This window comes from Neoarius graeffei, chromosome 5 (assembly GCF_027579695.1).
Source record: "Neoarius graeffei isolate fNeoGra1 chromosome 5, fNeoGra1.pri, whole genome shotgun sequence".
Lineage (NCBI taxonomy): Eukaryota > Metazoa > Chordata > Actinopteri > Siluriformes > Ariidae > Neoarius > Neoarius graeffei.
In genome coordinates, this window is record NC_083573.1 from 70,573,480 (window position 1) to 70,591,837 (window position 18,358).

General features: G+C 41.4%; 1 protein-coding gene across 1 annotated transcript in view; it reads left to right on the forward strand.

The window, feature by feature from the left end:
- The window catches only part of si:dkey-22o22.2 (neural-cadherin), a 309,825-nt gene that overhangs the window by 206,623 nt on the left and 84,844 nt on the right, over positions 1–18,358 (forward strand). Inside the window, exon 12 of the mRNA XM_060922323.1 lies at positions 1,717–1,884. Coding sequence (XP_060778306.1) covers positions 1,717–1,884 — 168 coding nt within the window. The remainder of the gene's footprint in view (positions 1–1,716; positions 1,885–18,358) is intronic.

The window sequence follows — 18,358 nt, forward strand, 5'->3', positions numbered from 1 at the left end:
TCAGTTTTTGTGTGCTCTGTCAGCATTTGCATTTTAAACATGACCCATTCCAGAAGAATACCTCAACCATGTCTGTATATATAGATATACAAACATGCTAGCAGAAGAAGCAATTGCATTTTCTCATGCATAAATACATTCCTAGGGAGCTGTTTCTGACTTTTCACCAATTTCCTCCAGACACGGTGCATGATGCTGTTTATTTATGAGCAATGCTTTCCTCCTATCCTTCATTTGCTCAGATTTTGTTTCCTTTTTTATACTTTCTTTTGTTTCCCTTCTTTGTTTCTGCTGTGTGTGTGTGTGTGTGTGTGTGTGTGTGTGTGTGTGCATATGAGTGCGCGTGTGTGAGTGTGTGGTGTGTTCTTGTTGTTTTGCTTGTGCAGGAATGTCATATCGTTGTGTTTCTCAGCCTAGCAGTGGCTAGCTCTGTCATTTCAATGCAGGTTATATAAAACCTCAGGCTTCACTGTCTGACATTAAGAAGGATCTGTGGGGGGGGACACACACGTGCACACACACACACACACACACACACACCGACAGAGAGACAGGCTATACTCAGATGATGTTGACAGGACGATTTGGCCAGGCAAGCCGCAGTAGCAGCCATGATGAATTAGTTGCATTGTGGAGTGTCAGAGCGGGAGTGTGGATCATGGATTTTCTCCCCGTTCGGCAGAGGTTTTAAACAGACCCAAATCCCGGCTCTCACGCACCCACACACACACCAATCACTGCCGACAATAAGACAGAAACTGGGTGGGAGGGGAGTACCTCAGGTGAAGCATTACACACAGTGAATTATTAACGCTGACTTGACATCCAACACCTTTTTGCTTTTAACTTGTCTCGATTTGAGCAGAGCTTGAGTTGTTGGGAAGGTGGCTCTCTAATTTTGCCTGTTCATGTCGCCCACCTTCTTGTTGCTTTCTCCAGTGATGATGTCAGTGCAGGTCATTATGGATGTGTACTGTAGGTCTGGGTCATTATTTCCATTAACTGAGTCGAACTCCCCACATCACATTTGTCAGAATGGATCGCTGCTGGAGAGCCAGGAGACGTCACCTACATTTAGTTTATCTGCCTTCAAACAAACATCTTCTATTACTCTCTCTCTCTCTCTCTCTCTCTCTCTCTGTCTCCCTGTCTCATGCTCTCTGGCTCACATTTTCTTGCTGCATGACCTGAAAAGAGTCCGTCTTTCAAAGTGTGTTAAGTGAAGTTTTACTGCTGACTCAACTTCAGGAGTGCCTTTCTATTATTAATCGAGCCGTAATTTGAATGAAATGATGTGGAATATGTCGTACAAGTGTACTCCCCGTCTGTTCCACAAGGCCTCTGTTTTGAAAGTCAAATCAAGAGGTAAAATATAGATGGAGACAAGGCCTGTACGCTACACACTGCACTTTTGAAGTTCAGTTCAGTTCAGTTCAGTTCCCATTTGAAGTTCAGTTCCCATTGTCTTATGAATAATGCTGACAATTTTTTCATTCTTTCTCGTTCTGCTGTTGTTATAATATTTTAACAAAGTCTTAAAATCTACCACTAGTAAAAAAAAAAGTCATCTAGCTCTGATGTAAATAGCATGCTTACTCTGTTCTCCAGCTTTCATTAAAAACCAATTCCCCATCTTTAAAGAGACCAGGGCTTGCTTTAGATAAAGTCTAATCACACTTTGGGTCTTAATCCCATTTTCTGTTCTTGTCCCATCAGACCTCACGGATCAGTCAACAAATCATTGCTGCAGATGGAGGAAACCGCAGCAGCTCAGTGGACCTCACTGTCATCATCACTAACATGCACAACCAGCCACCACAATGGGAACAGGAAGAGTACTGGGTCACCATCCCTGAGAACACTGTGCGAGACACCAAGATAGTGGTGAGTTCCTTCCTCAAAGAAAAAACATCTTTATTAAATCAGTAAAAGTCACTCAACATCACACCAACTATTAAACAACAAGAGTGCTCCGAGAACACAATATCCCCCGCTGGCAACTGGGCCATAACTCTGGTAAAATGTGACTGAATTGAACGAAATTATAATATGCGTATTAACGACATATATCAAAGAATCCTGTCAAGTTTCGTGAAATTCCTCTAAAAATTGTGAGAGGAGTTGATTTCAGAAGGTGAGTACCCTTCCTGGGACGGACGGACATCGCCACGGCATCATCCCCCTTCGGGTCTTTCGGCCAGCGGGGGATAAAAACTGCTATGTAAAACCATCAAATAAAAACCACTATGCAAAACCATTACATATATACATATATATATTTAACAGTTATTCCATGAAGTTGAGTCGTACATGAGCTGATAGCCGACGAGGCGTGTAGCACCGAGTTGGCTATAAGCCATGTACAACTCGATTGAGTGGAATAACTGTTTTATTCTATCTACATTCACTGGATTTTGAGAAACAGAACATTTTTATTTTTAATTTTTTGCAAATTCGATAAATAAAAACTTTATACAAAACTTCTGAAAAAATCATTTACACTTAGATTGTAAACAAACTGGCGAAATGACAGTCGCAATTTGTGAAAAATGTTATAATAATAATTCTTGAAAAAAAGACACGTTCTTACCATCAAATGCTTTTATTGCATATTTTGTTGCTTTTTTTGTATTTTTTGGGGTTTTGTTTTTGAGTAGAGTTTTGATTTCATCATTGGTTGGTTGAGCAACATGCTCCGCCATTTTGTTTTTCTCTACTCATGGTATACAGTGGTGCTTGAAAGTTTGTGAACCCTTTAGAATTTTCTATATTTCTGCATAAATATGACCTAAAACATCAACAGATTTTCACACAAGTCCTAAAGGTAGATAAAGAGAACCCAGTTAAACAAATGAGACAAAAATATTATACTTGGCCACTTATTTATAGAGGAAAATGATCCAATATTACATATCTGTGAGTGGCAAAAGTATGTGAACCTCTAATATTAGCAGTTAATTTGAAGGTGAAATTAGAGTCAGGTGTTTTCAATCAACGGGATGACAATCAGGTGTGAGTGGGCACCCTGTTTTATTTAAAGAACAGGGATCTATCAAAGTCTGATCTTCACAACACAAGTTTGTGGAAGTGTATCATGGCACGAACAAAGGAGATTTCTGAGGACCTCAGAAAAAGCATTGTTGATGCTCATCAGGCTGGAAAAGGTGAAAAAAACTATCTCTAAAGAGTTTGGACTCCACCAATCCACAGTTAGACAGATTGTGTACAAATGGAGGAAATTCAAGACCATTGTTACCCTCCCCAGGAGTGGTCGACCAACAAAGATCACTCCAAGAGCAAGGCATCTAATAGTCTCCGAGTTCATAAAGGACCCCAAGGTAACTTCTAAGCAACTGAAGGCCCCTCTCACATTGGCTAATGTTAATGTTCATGAGTCCACCATCAGGAGAACACTGAACAACAATGGTGTGCATGGCAGGGTTGCAAGGAGAAAGCCACTGCTCTCCAAAAAGAATATTGCTGCTCGTCTGCAGTTTGCTAAAGATCACGTGGACAATCCAGAAGGCTATTGGAAAAATGTTTTGTGGATGGATGAGATCAAAATAGAATATTTGGTTTAAATGAGAAGTGTTATGTTTGGAGAAAGGAAAACACTGCATTCCAGCATAAGAACCTTATCTTGGACTTGTTTTGCTGCATCTGGTCCAGGACGACTTGCCATCATTGATGGAACAATGAATTCTGAATTATACCAGCGAATTCTCAAGGAAAATGTCAGGACATCTGTTCATGAACTGAATCTCAAAAAAAGATGGTTCATGCAGCAAGACAACAACCCTAAGCACACAAGTCGTTCTACCAAAGAATGGTTAAAGAAGAATAAAGTTAATGTTTTGGAATGTCGATGTCAAAGCCCTGATCTTAATCCATTCGAAATGTTGTGGAAGGACCTGAAGCAAGCAGTTCATGTGAGGAAACCCACCAAGATCCCAGAGTTGAAGCTGTTCTGTACGGAGGAATGGGCTAAAATTCCTCCAAGCTGGTGTGCAGGACTGATCAACAGTTACCACAAACGTTTAGTTGCAGTTATTGCTGCACAAGGGGGTCACACCAGATACTGAAAGCAAAGGTTCACATACTTTTGCCACTCACAGATATGCAATATTGGATCATTTTCTTCAATAAATAAATGACCAAGTACAATATTTTTGTCTCATTTGTTTAACTGGGTTCTCTTTATCTACTTTTAGGACTCGTGTGAAAATCTGATGATGTTTTAGGTCATATTTATGCAGAAATATAGAAAATTCTAAAGGGTTCACAAACTTTCAAGCACCACTGTATGAGCTAATAGCCTAGTAGTAGAGTAGCCAATCAGAGCGTGTGTGTGTGTGCAATATAGATAGATAGATAGATAGATAGATAGATAGATAGATAGATAGATAGATAGATAGATATAAAATGCATGCTATAAACAAACACTACTTAAAAAAAAAAAACAGCCCCAGAACTACCATGACAAATTAATCAATTAAGTATTGAAGAGCCTTAACTTTAAATGTCTCTAAAGAACTACTTTCACCTATGTTTCTCGGCAGATGATTGCAAAGTCTAATGATAAGCCATCGATTATTATACTCCTGCTGCCAAAACCTTTTTCGGTTATAAAAAAAAAAATGCTTAAACTACATGTACTACATAAACTGTTTGAGGGAAGTGTAAATCTTTGGGTTATCCATGTGGGATTATGAACAGCTGCAGGAGGTGAAGAGACAGGAAGAACAGAGCAGGATTAAAGCATCAGGACCAATGTGGCAGGTCTGGAGGGCAAGAGGAATTGGCATTACTTCACATGTTAAAAAGTTAGTGGAAGATAAAACAGCATTACTGGATCCATCCCATTTTGGAGCACAGAAAAAAAGTGTGGTGAATTTCACACACTCATTCAAACCCTGCACTGCAGACGTACAGTACTGTCAGGATGCTGTATGAAACCAAAGACCATTATTTTAAGTCAGGTCAAGTTATGTGATTACGTCTTGCTTTTAATGATCATCTTTTAATGCATTTAAAAAAATCAACCTTGTTTTAATTAAAAGCATTACATGCTGCAGAAATATTCCGCTTCTGTATGCAAGTCGTAATACAGTTTGTCAGAGTACAAATCTGACATTTATGCCGCCTGTGTGCAGTGGCCTTTCGGGTAAAATACCTCAGCTGGACTAGTGAGTTTGTTTGTAGATAATCCTTGTCACATCTCATCTTGTGTCATGTTTGCGTGCTTTATCTGCTGTCAGCTTTTACAATCACCTCCACAGTCATAGACAGCCCTCGTCTGTCTACTTAACTCAGAGGGCGTGCTTATCAGACTTTGTCTTTTTTATTATTATTATTATTATTATACAACCCCGATTCCAAAAAAGTTGGGACAAAGTACAAATTGTAAATAAAAACGGAATGCAATAATTTACAAATCTCAAAAACTGATATTGTATTCACAATAGAACATAGACAACATATCAAATGTCGAAAGTGAAACATTTTGAAATTTCATGCCAAATATTGGCTCATTTGAAATTTCATGACAGCAACACATCTCAAAAAAGTTGGGACAGGGGCAATAAGAGGCTGGAAAAGTTAAAGGTACAAAAAAGGAACAGCTGGAGGACCAAATTGCAACTCATTAGGTCAATTGGCAATAGGTCATTAACATGACTGGGTATAAAAAGAGCATCTTGGAGTGGCAGCGGCTCTCAGAAGTAAAGATGGGAAGAGGATCACCAATCCCCCTAATTCTGCACCGACAAATAGTGGAGCAATATCAGAAAGGAGTTCGACAGTATAAAATTGCAAAGCGTTTGAACATATCATCATCTACAGTGCATAATATCATCAAAAGATTCAGAGGATCTGGAAGAATCTCTGTGCGTAAGGGTCAAGGCCGGAAAACCATACCGGGTGCCCGTGATCTTCGGGCCCTTAGACGGCACTGCATCACATACAGGCATGCTTCTGTATTGGAAATCACAAAATGGGCTCAGGAATATTTCCAGAGAACATTATCTGTGAACGCAATTCACCGTGCCATCCGCCGTTGCCAGCTAAAACTCTATAGTTCAAAGAAGAAGCCGTATCTAAACATGATCCAGAAGCGCAGACGTCTTCTCTGGGCCAAGGCTCATTTAAAATGGACTGTGGCAAAGTGGAAAACTGTTCTGTGGTCAAACGAATCAAAATTTGATGTTCTTTATGGAAATCAGGGACGCCGTGTCATTCGGACTAAAGAGGAGAAGGACGACCCAAGTTGTTATCAGCGCTCAGTTCAGAAGCCTGCATCTCTGATGGTATGGGGTTGCATTAGTGCGTGTGGCATGGGCAGCTTACACATCTGGAAAGACACCATCAATGCTGAAAGGTATATCCAGGTTCTAGAGCAACATATGCTCCCATCCAGACGACGTCTCTTTCAGGGAAGACCTTGCATTTTCCAACATGACAATGCCAAACCACATACTGCATCAATTACAGCATCATGGCTGCGTAGAAGAAGGGTCCGGGTACTGAACTGGCCAGCCTGCAGTCCAGATCTTTCACCCATAGAAAACATTTGGCGCATCATAAAACAGAAGATACGACAAAAAAGACCCAAGACAGTTGAGCAACTAGAATCCTACATTAGACAAGAATGGGTTAACATTCCTATCCCTAAACTTGAGCAACTTGTCTCCTCAGTCCCCAGACGTTTACAGACTGTTTTAAAGAGAAAAGGGGATGTCTCACAATGGTAAACATGGCCTTGTCCCAACTTTTTTGAGATGTGGTGTTGTCATGAAATTTAAAATCACCTAATTTTTCTCTTTCAATGATACATTTTCTCAGTTTAAACATTTGATATGTCATCTATGTTCTATTCTGAATAAAATATGGAATTTTGAAATGTCCACATCATTGCATTCCATTTTTATTTACAATTTGTACTTTGTCCCAACTTTTTTGGAATCGGGGTTGTAAAAAGTAAAACCACCAGTCATGTGATACCTCCACCCACCTTTAACAGCCAAGTCAAATCATCAGTAATGATGGCCTGACGAAGGATTCCAACCCCATCAGCAGCTTTTGCTAGCTTTAGCCAATCACTCCTGTGTTTACAAGCAAAAGTGCTCAGCTCTTTAAATTGCTAAAGGATATGAAAGTTGCTTAAGGGAAATGTTCGAGCTGAAGTAGCAGTGCATGGATGATGTAATCCAATGTTGTGTTGACTTGGCCTACCAATTAAGGCTTACACTGTAAATGCTTTGCTACTCATTTTTTGCTATCACTAAGCTAAATCTGCTATCAATTTTAAATTTATTGATTATACGTTAAAAAAAACAAATAGTTGAGGAAATGGGATACATGATCACAGAGCTAGCTTAGTAAGAGATATAATATTCTCTTGTGCTCAGGGTCATTCTAAAGAAGAACATTTAATTAATATATTCATTTCCTGACAGCACTCTGATCTCCTGGTGCTCTGGAGTGTGTTTTTACCATGGATAATGATTCTTGGTCTAATCCATGCATCACACTTTCCATATTTTAATACTGATATTCCTCCCTCCTTCGTCCCTTTCTCTGTCTGCCTCACTTTTTCTCACGATCTTTCCCTGCTCCACCATCCTCCACCACCGAGTACCCAGGTAGATTGTTGTTTAAATTTAGCAGCACTAATCTGATGTGTTAATTACACTGTGCCGAACCATGGTTGCAGACGCTTAATCTCCATATCAATGATGTTCTTACTCATGCTGTGCACTTCTTTGCGTTCCCTGGGTTTTAGTTCTGGTCAGATTTACAGACATACATAATTACACACATGAAAATATCTCTCTAATTATATTCCCACTTGGAAACACCCACATATACACACAGACTACATTAACTACTTGTTCATGACTAAAATATAGTCCATATTAGAGCTCCAGTACAGCGTCTCTGATCAGCTTATTCGTCCCTGAATCACTGTGTAATTACTAATTACTGTTAATGCCGAGTTTCTGACTTGGGAATGAAGGGTCGTTACAGAATCCTCACCAACCAACACAAAGAAATGAGTTGATGAAACGCATTTGTTTTTCAGCCCTGACAGACTTTTAAACTTGAATTTATTCCATTTTGATCATGAATTTTATCTGACTCTGGCATATTTGTGTACCTGCAGTCCCTATTCCATGTGTGAACTTGTTCGTACAACATGATGCGTCTGCACAATGCTCTTTAGTTTGGTTGGTTCTGTTTAACTTTACACATAAGTTGGTAAACCAGCTGGGAACCAACTTTTCAGGTTCCAAACCAATTTATTTTTGGTCGAAATGCTCCAAATGCTTCAAATTTGGTGCGCGAACAAGAACGGAACCCGTTCCCTATTGATCGAAAAGGGACATACCAATGGGTATTGTTCCAGATCCACCTCAATCCTTACCAAGATAAAGCGGTTACCAAAGATGAATGAAGACTCACCCCATAGTTTAATTAATACCAGCAGGATTTGTTTTTAGGATGTGGGTATTTTTTGGGTGGTTTTGCCTGTGCACAAAGAATATACACACTATTGTCTGTCACATTTCTATACCTGATGAACACCAAAGTTAAAATACTGTTACTATTATTAACTCTTCTGGCCGACAAGCGATGAGCTTATACCATCATGTGTTGTCCGTCATCTGTCGTCCGTCATCTGTCATCTGTTGTCTGTCCGGCGTTGTCCACATTTCATGAAAATTGCTTCTTTTCTCTCAATTCTTCACCAATTTTTATTCTTTTTGGCAGGAAGGTAGGTCCGCCTGGGGTGCATATAGCTTCTACCCAAATTTGCATAATTGCAATTAATAATGAAAATATGGAGTAATTAAGCCCTAATGAGCAGTTTCCACACAAATCGCTTCTTCTCCCTCAATTCTTCACCAATTTTGATTCTTTCTGGCATGAAGGTAGGGGTACCTAGGGTGCATATAAATTCTACCCAGATTTGCTTAATTACAATTATTAATGAAGTTATGGACTAATTAAGCTTTAATGAGCAGTTCAACAAAAATCGCTTCTTCTCGGTCAATTCCTCGCTGTTTTGGATTCTTTCTGGCAAATAGGTCGGTATTCCTAGGTTGTGTGTAGCTTCTATATATAGCTTGTATATAGTGTATATAGCTCGCAACATTTATTGCGCAAGGTGGCCCACTTTAGATCATTCCCTCTGGACTAGATGGAGTTGGAGTGAGCTACGCCGTCAGTGACCGTCTCGTTATTAAAATCACGTTCAAAAAACTAGTTAAAAGGGAACATAAAATTTAATATGAGTATTATCTTTCAATCATTATCTCAGTATTGTATGTGTGTTTTGTTATGTTTGCGTGCTGTAGTCTGTCGTGAAGGAATCCTGCATTGTTGCAATGTTTGGTTTTAAAGGTATTTGTCTTTCACCATGCGGGTATGTGTTTAAGGTATGTTAGTGTGCAGATGTGGTGGCTACTATTGTCTGAATATGTGCTGACATCTGTGTACACACTCATACTCGAGCTAAAAGAGATGATACCTAAGGGTCACCTGTTGTGTCTGAACTTCTCCATTCATTGTGCATTTACTTTCTCTCTTCACCACTCTCCAGTTTCAGCTCTTATCTACTCGACTAACCATTCGACTTGATCCACTGCAACAGAACAACTCTGTGCATTTTTCCTAAGATACTTTCTAATGGGTAGACTTCAAGGTCGCAGCTCTTAGTGGTGAGGTTCTTCTGATTCAAATTTTAGAACGTGATTGGTTGAACTGGGGGCGGCACGGTGGTGTAGTGGTTAGCGCTGTCGCCTCACAGCAAGAAGGTCCGGGTTCGAGCCCTGTGGCTGGCAAGGGCCTTTCTGTGTGGAGTTTGCATGTTCTCCCCGTGTCCGCGTGGGTTTCCTCCGGGTGCTCCGGTTTCCCCCACAGTCCAAAGACATGGAGGTTAGGTTAACTGGTGACTCTAAATTGACCGTAGGTGTGAATGTGAGTGTGAATGGTTGTCTGTGTCTGTGTGTCAGCCCTGTGATGAGCTGGCGACTTGTCCAGGGTGTACCCCGCCTCTCGCCCGTAGTCAGCTGGGATAGGCTCCAGCTTGCCTGCGACCCTGTAGAACAGGATAAAGCGGCTAGAGATAATGAGATGAGATGAGATGAGATTGGTTGAACTGATCAAGATTAGAAAACATGCTAAATTTACAGACATAAGTTCACCCTGAGAAGAGAATTCTGTTTTTTTTTGTAGATAAACATGGTATTTGCTGTAATGGAAAAGAAAATGAACTTTTTTTTTTTTAAATTACATGACAATGTCTATGTCGTGACCACTCTGGCAACTCTTCTCACTAAGCCCTCTTACACACATATACTGTACAGTACATAATCATGGTCCTGGTAATATGACTTCAATAACAAAGTACTTCAGAGCAATTACAGACATTTTCTCCCCCTCCACTCTCTCTCCAAGTGCATAGTGTCGAAGCTACTGCAACTGACTTTTCAAATCTGTTCCGTGCATTGGGAGCCTTCATGGTAATTTATCCTGAGAACTCTAAATACAAATTAGGCTCGTTAAACAGTATAATGCATTCATTAGGTACACCGAACTGCCTTGTTGTCCACGAAGTGCTCTTATTCATCTCTCTTTCTTTCTCCTTTGGCCATACCTCAATCTGTATATCTGTTTCCTTAATTAAAAATGCAAATATCATTCGGCTCTTTGGGAAAGCATCCCAAGGAATGACAATTAGCACATTTTCACATGCGGTAATTGCAACCTTGAGGAAATAATTAAGGGGTCTTGTTCTTGTACACGGAGGCCATAATGGAGATATCGTTCCCATCGAGCCCCAGTGCTGCGCACTAATAAACTCATGGGGACATTCATCGAGTCTGGCTTCAGAGGTCAGCTAAATTTGTATTTCTCAAAACATAATCAAAATTCATGATTTATCTAATGCACACTTGCATGAATGTTTCGGGGCAAAAGATTAAACACAATATTGTTGGTGGGTGGATCAGGAAAGAGAGGTGAGGAAAAGACCTCCAGTGATGTGTAAGAGGTTTTTGGTCTTCCAGTGCTGTCAGGTTTTCTGTCCCTGTCCAGGTAAGGTGAATTCCAGTGTGTGCTTGATGTGCTCAAAGTGAATATGCACTGGAAAATTGCTAACATTTAAGCAATTGTGCATAACAGTGGCTGGAACTGATTTACCAAGATCTCTGTGACATACAGCATTTAATTTCACTACAGGAAGTAATTGCTCTGTTTTATAGCAGAGATGATTTTTATCTGTTAAGTGTTCCACATAACCATTTCTGAATCTGGATTTGGACCCAAACAAGAAGAGGGTGTGGTCTAAACCAGAATTTTATTTTATTTTACATTACATTGAATTTAGCGGACGTTCTTATCCAGAGTGACGTACGAGTGTAAAAGTCAGGTACACCAAGTGCTGAACTTCTAGACAAGAAAGTTCTAGTGCCAACTGAACAAGTGACAACAATACTTACTGTAATATTCTGTTAAAGTATCAATACTCAGCAAACAGCCAAGGAAACAAACCAACCGTACAAAGTACAGCTAAATAGAGAACTCAAATGGCTAACCCCAGATTAGACAGTACACAGCCTGGGTTGGTCTAGACCGAAACGCAGTGGCACAGTGGGCAGGGAAGCAGGGGAGAGGTGCAGCCTGAAGAGGTGGGTCTTTAGTCTGTGCTTGAAGGTGGTCAGGGAGTCAGCAGTTCTGACTTCAATGGGAAGGTCATTCCACCAATGGGGAACCAGGAAAGACAGCAGTCTTGAGCGGGCTGGGCAGGAACAGAGAGGAGAAGGGGCCAGGCAACCAGTAGTAGCAGAGCCTAGAGATCTGGGTGGTGTGTAGGGGTGGATCAGACTCTGGAGGTATGCTAGCCCTAATCCTTTAACAGTCTGGTAAGCTAGTACCAATGTCTTACATAAATTTGATACGAGCTGTGATAGGTAGCCAGTGTAGGTCAGCAAGCAGAGGGGTGACAAGGAAAGAACGAGAGAGGTTGTAGACCAGGGGTCACCAAACTTTTTTCTCTGGGGGCCACATTGTCGTTCCTGACTGTGATGGGGGCCGGGGTCGGGTCAGCTATATCACATAGAATTGTATGACCCAGACAAATATGACCACCAGCAGGCCTCATTGTGTAGTAGAGATTACTAGCCTGGCACAGCCATCCCCACCACTGTATCCCCACCACTGTATCCCCACCACTATATCCACACTACTATATCAACACTTGATTCCTGGCACATATTTGTTTATCTAGTGGTTTGCAAAAGTAGTAATCAAGTCTTCACACTTTGTTTTAATTTGAAATACCACTGATATTCCATTTATTTATTTTCTAATAAAAATAATATCAAAGCTGTCAAGGTAAGAAACATCTGCCTATTTGAGGTGACTGACACTGGCAAAGGTGAGTGGAAAATTATAAATTGTAGGTAGGCCTGTTGATATTATTAATAATATAAATAATAATTGTATGCAGCACTTAATAAAGGTCAAATAAATAGGCCTATAAAATAAATACATTTTAAAAAACAGTGAAATTATAATACAGGGATGCAAACAGCGCGCCTTTTGGCGGATGGCGCCTTTTTCACGGCTGAATCGCGCAGATCCGAATTTTTTTTTAGGGGGGGGGCGTTGGAGTGTCTGATTATAATTTCAAAGTAAATTCTGTATTAAAATTACTAAATAAGCAAATCCGTTACAGTCCATGAAACAGGAAGTATAAGGATGAGGAAAAAACAGTTTAAATTGGGAAGCTGCGCACATTTGCGCAGTCCTGCCGCTCAGGCTGCACAAATGTGCGCAGCTTCCCGATTTAAACTGTTTTTTCCTCATCCTTATACTTCCTGTTTCATGGACTGTAACGGATTTGCTTATTTAGTAATTTTAATACAGAATTTACTTTGAAATTATAATCAAACACTCCAACGCCCCCCCCCAAAAAAAAAAAAAAATTCAGATCTGCGCGATTCAGCCGTGAAAAAGGCGAAATCCGCCAAAAGGCGCGCTGTTTGCATCCCTGATAATAATATGAGCAATAGATCAATAGATCACAGCAGTTGTGCTGTGTTCTGCACGTCATTGCTGTCATCCATGGCCAAAGCAAAAAACTCGAATCCTGTCTTCTCTTGTTTGCCCTCGCAAACTAGCATACTCTTTGTGGCGGGTTTCGTAGTGACGACGCAGATTATATTCTTTGAAAACCGGCACACTTTCTTTACATACAAGACAAACTGCACGGTCCTTACACTGAATGAAAAAATAATCGGTGGTCCACTGTTCTTTAAAAACTCTGCACTCTCTGTCAGCTTTTCGCTGACCGCTCGCCATTTTGCTGTCCTGAACACTGACAGTTCTCTGCGCGTGCACTGCCTGTCACTGCTTGATCGCGAGCATATGATGAAAATTCGGAAAATATGAATAGTTCATTTTATAACTAAATATCAATTTTAATTGATAAAATCAACAAAATACAAGATGCAGACATGTTATTATTTGCCAAAAAGCAATTTAAAAAAATAGGCCATGACCACTTTTGGGGATTGCCTCATAGGGCCGGTTCAAGTGATGGGGGGCAGAGGGGCTGGGGGGCCGGTCAAAGGGGGGTGGCGGGCCGGATCTGGCCCGCGGGCCGTAGTTTGGTGACCCCTGTTGTAGACCATGCGAGCTACAGCGTTCTGGATGATCTGCAAGGGTCTGATGGCAGATACTAGAAGGCCAGCAAGGAGAGAGTTGCAGTAGTCCAAGCGGGAGAGGATCAGTGCTTGGACCAGGAGCTGAGTAGAGTAGGTGGTGAGGAAGGGGTGGATCTTTCAGATGTTGTAGAGAAGAAATCAACACATACGGATCACTGCAGCGATGTTCGCTGAAGAGGAGAGTTTATCGTCGAACACGACCCCTAGGTTTGCACTGGGTGAAGGTGACCTAGAGATATCCCCCAGGGAGATGACGATGTCCAGGGGTGGAGAGATTTTTTTTTATGAAATATGAACCCTACAATTATACCCCTGCAAACACTGGACAAAAATTCTTGCACTGTCAGTGCAGTCTGTGAATTTTGGCTCTGACAAGTCCTTAAACCCAACTACATCACTTGATCTCATAATGATTTTCAATCAAAGATATGTGATGGGATTGCTTTTTTAGTCCCTGTTGCACAGTTGCTATATTTATTTGTACCTTTCCTCGAAATTTTCTAATAATATTAGTCTCATTTAAAGCAGTACACCCTGATCAGGCACTTACTAAGGATGCTGTACATGTATTACCCAGTGAAACACATTCATGGTAATGAGCATTTCTTTGATTGTCTCACAGGTTTAATTTCTGATTACACACTTGTGCATGCATGAAAGTAAAAACCTCCTGCTCCTGCATCCTATTTGTTGAAGCCCCTGGTTATAGATAATAGTTCCCCATCTATTTTCAACCATATGTGCTGTGCTCCTTTTTATGCCTCCGCCACCTTAAGGTGCAGGAGGCATTATGTTTTCGGGTTGTCCGTCTGTCCATGCGTCCGTCCGTGCGTGCGTGCGTCCATACGTGCGTCCGTGCGTGCGTCTGTCCCGAAACCTTGTGAACGCGATATCTCAAAGGCTAATGAAAGGAATTTCACCAAACTTTCACCATTTGTGCGCTTTGGGACAAACATGAACTGATTAGATTTTGAGGTTAAAAGGTCACAGGTCGAGATTACTGTGAGGTCAAATGTCCATCCCCAAACTTTGTGAACACCATATCTCAAAGACTAATGAAAGGAATTTCACCAAACTTTCACCATTTGTGCACTTTGGGACAAAGATGAAATTCTTAGATTTTGAGATCAAAAGGTCTAAGGTCAAGGTCACTGTGAGGCCAAATGTCTGTCCGAAAACCTTGTGAACACAATATCTCCAAGGCAAATGAAAGGAATTTCACCAAACTTTCACCATTTGTGCATTTGGGGACAAACATGAACTGATTAGATTTTGAGATCAAAAGGTCACAGGTCAAGATTACTGTGAGGTCAAATGTCCATCCCCAAATCACAACTTAATAAGGCATGTAGTCTACCAGGTGGAGGCATCCCCATCGACGCCGTTGGCGTCGAGTTCTATCTAGTTTTGGCATGCTTTATTAAAAAACAGTGAACCTCCTATTTTTATCAACAGTAGTCATCGACTTTGTTATGAACACCTGTACACCTGCTCATTTTTACATTTTTGCAATCAGACAATCATGTGGCAGCAGCACATTACAAAAAGTCATGCAGATATAGGTCAAAAGCTTAAGTTAATATTCACATCAAACATCAACATGCGGGAAAAATTGCTTCCATCACTTTGATCATGACATGGGTGTTGGTGCCAGATGGACTGGTTTGAGTATTTCAGAAACTGCTGAGTTCCTGGGGTTTTCACACACAACAGTCTTTAGAGTTTACACAAAAACAAAAAATATCAAGTGAACGACAGTTCTGTGGGTAAACACGCCTTGTTGATAAGAGAGGTCAGAGGAAAATGGTCAGATTGGTTTGAGTTGCCAGGAAGGATAAAGTAACATACAGTATACCATGGCGGCACGGTGGTGTAGTGGTTAGCATGGTCACCTCACAGCAAGAAGGTTCTGGGTTTGAGCCCAGTGGCCGGTGGGGGCCTTTCTGTGTGGAGTTTGCATGTTCTTCCTGTGTCTATGTGGGTTTCCTCCACAGTTCAAAGACATGCGGTTAGGTTAATATGGGACGGCCTTGGGCTGAGGTGCCCTTGAGCGAGGCACCTAACTCCCAACTGCTCCTCGGGTGCTGTTAGCATGGCTGCCCACTGCTCTGGGTATGTATGTGTGTGTGCTCATTGCTCATGTGTGTGTTCACTGCTTCAGATGGGTTCAATGCAGAGAGGAATTTCACAAGCGTGTGATGAATAAAGTTGTTGTTGTTGTTCTTCTTCTATATATAATTACTCTTTACAACCATGCTGAGCAGAAAAGCATCTCAACATGCACGAAACTTTGAACCTTGAGGTGGATGGGCTTCAGCAGCAGAAGACCACATCAAATTCCACTCCTGTCAGCCAAGAACAAGAAACTGAGGCTATCATGGGCACAGATGCAAACTGGACAGGTGAAGAGTAGGAAAAAAATCACGTGGTCTTTTTCCAAGTTTTCAGCTGTCCAGTTTAGGTGAGTCTGTGCCTGTGATAGCCTCAGATTCCTGTTCTTGGCTGACAGGAGTGGAACCTGATGTGGTCTTCTGCTGTTGTAGTCCATCCACCTCAAGGTTTGATGTTTTGTGCATGCTGAGATGCTTTTCTACTCAAAGTTGCTATTTGAGTTACAGTACTACAGACTTCCTGTCTGAGGAAGGACGACATGAGGTTTCTTCCTCATGTCGTCTGAGGGAGTTTTTCCTTGCCACTGTCGCCACAGGCTTGCTCATTGGGGATAGATTAGGGATAAAATTGGCTCATATTTTAAGTTGTTCAAATTCTGTAAAGCTGCTTTGCGACAATGTTTATTGTTAAAAGCACTATACAAATAAACTTGACTTGACTGTCAGCTCTGGTCATTCTCCTCTGATCTCTCTCATCAACATGGTGTTTCAAACTGCAGACCCTCCACGCACAGGATGTTTTTTTTTTTTTTTTAGTTTCCGCACCATTCTGCGTCAACTCTAGAGTCTGTTCTGTGTTAAAATCTGAGGAGCTCAGCAGTTTGTGAAATACTCAAAGCAGCCCATCTGACACCAACAACTTCACCATGGTTAAAGTCACAGAGTCGAGTCAAGTCAAGTTTATTTGTATAGCGCTTTTAACAATAGACATTGTCGCAAAGCAGCTTTACAGAATTTGAATGACTTTAAACATGAGCTAATTTTATCCCTAATCTATCCCCAGTGAGGCGGCATGGTGGTGTAGTGGTTAGCACTGTCGCCTCACAGCAAGAAGGTCCGGGTTCGAGCCCCGTGGCCGGCGAGGGCCTTTCTGTGTGGAGTTTGCATGTTCTCCCCGTGTCCGCGTGGGTTTCCTCCGGGTGCTCCGGTTTCCCCCACAGTCCAAAGACATGCAGGTTAGGTTAACAGGTGACTCTAAATTGACTGTAGGTGTGAATGTGAATGGTTGTCTGTGTCTATGTGTCGGCCCTGTGATGACCTGGCGACTTGTCCAGGGTGTACCCCGCCTTTCGCCCGTAGTCAGCTGGGATAGGCTCCAGCTTGCCTGCGACCCTGTAGAACAGGATAAAGCGGCTAGAGATAATGAGATGAGATGAGATCCCCAGTGAGCAAGTCTGTGGCGACGGTGGCAAGGAAAAACTCCCTCAGACGACATGAGGAAGAAACCTCGAGAGGAACCAGACTCAAAAGGGAACCCAACCTCATTTGGGTGATAACAGACAACGTGATTATAACATTTTTAACAGTTTTAAAATGAAGTCAGTTTCGTTGATGTTATAACTCTTCACTGATGGAAACTTGAGTGCAAAACTGTTCATGACAACTGCAGTCCTAAAGTTAGCAAGTCAACTGTAGTCCTCAGCCATAAAAGCATTACTGTAAGAGTCCAGAGCATCTTCCAAGTGTGACTTTCAACTGTCCATGTGGGGCCGTCCTCTACAGGAGCGATGTGATGAGACTATGACCAGGCATAGGGCATCAGGATGGATCAGGCAGGTCTGAGGAGCAGAAGAGGTCAGCATCTCGATCATCTGACATGTAACTCAGAGGGATAGATGGGGGGGGGGGGGGGGGGGGAATCACAGTTTTCCCCCATTCTGGAGTTTGATGTGAACATTAACTGAAGCGCTTGACCTGTATCTGCATGATTTTTTTTTTTACATTGTGCTGCTGCAACATGATTGGTTGATTAGATAACTGCATGAATGTGCAGGTGTACAAGTGTTCCTAATAAAGTGATCAGTTGATGGTATATTTGTATCAATTCAGAATATACAGGGTGGTTCAAAAAATTAGATATTATTTGAGATGTAATATCCCAGAAACTCCATAGTCTAGGCAAATGAAACTGAACAGGCTTAATGCTGAGCAGTATAAGATTTATTCCTCAAAATCTGAATGAGAAATTCAAAGGTATGTGGATTCCATGAACGATTTCACAAATTTTCAATATGCGTGCTGCCTGACACACACACACACACACACACACACACACACACACACACACACAGCCTTGCTCTTTGAACTTTTTGTGCAGTGTCCAAATCTGCATTGCAGTTGGTGCATTTTTAGAGAATTCTCTCATAAATGCACGCTGCAGTCTTGTTCGACTGTTCGAGCGTACTCTAACACACAAAACGCCTTTTCTTTTCCAGTGAATGACATTTCTATACCTAA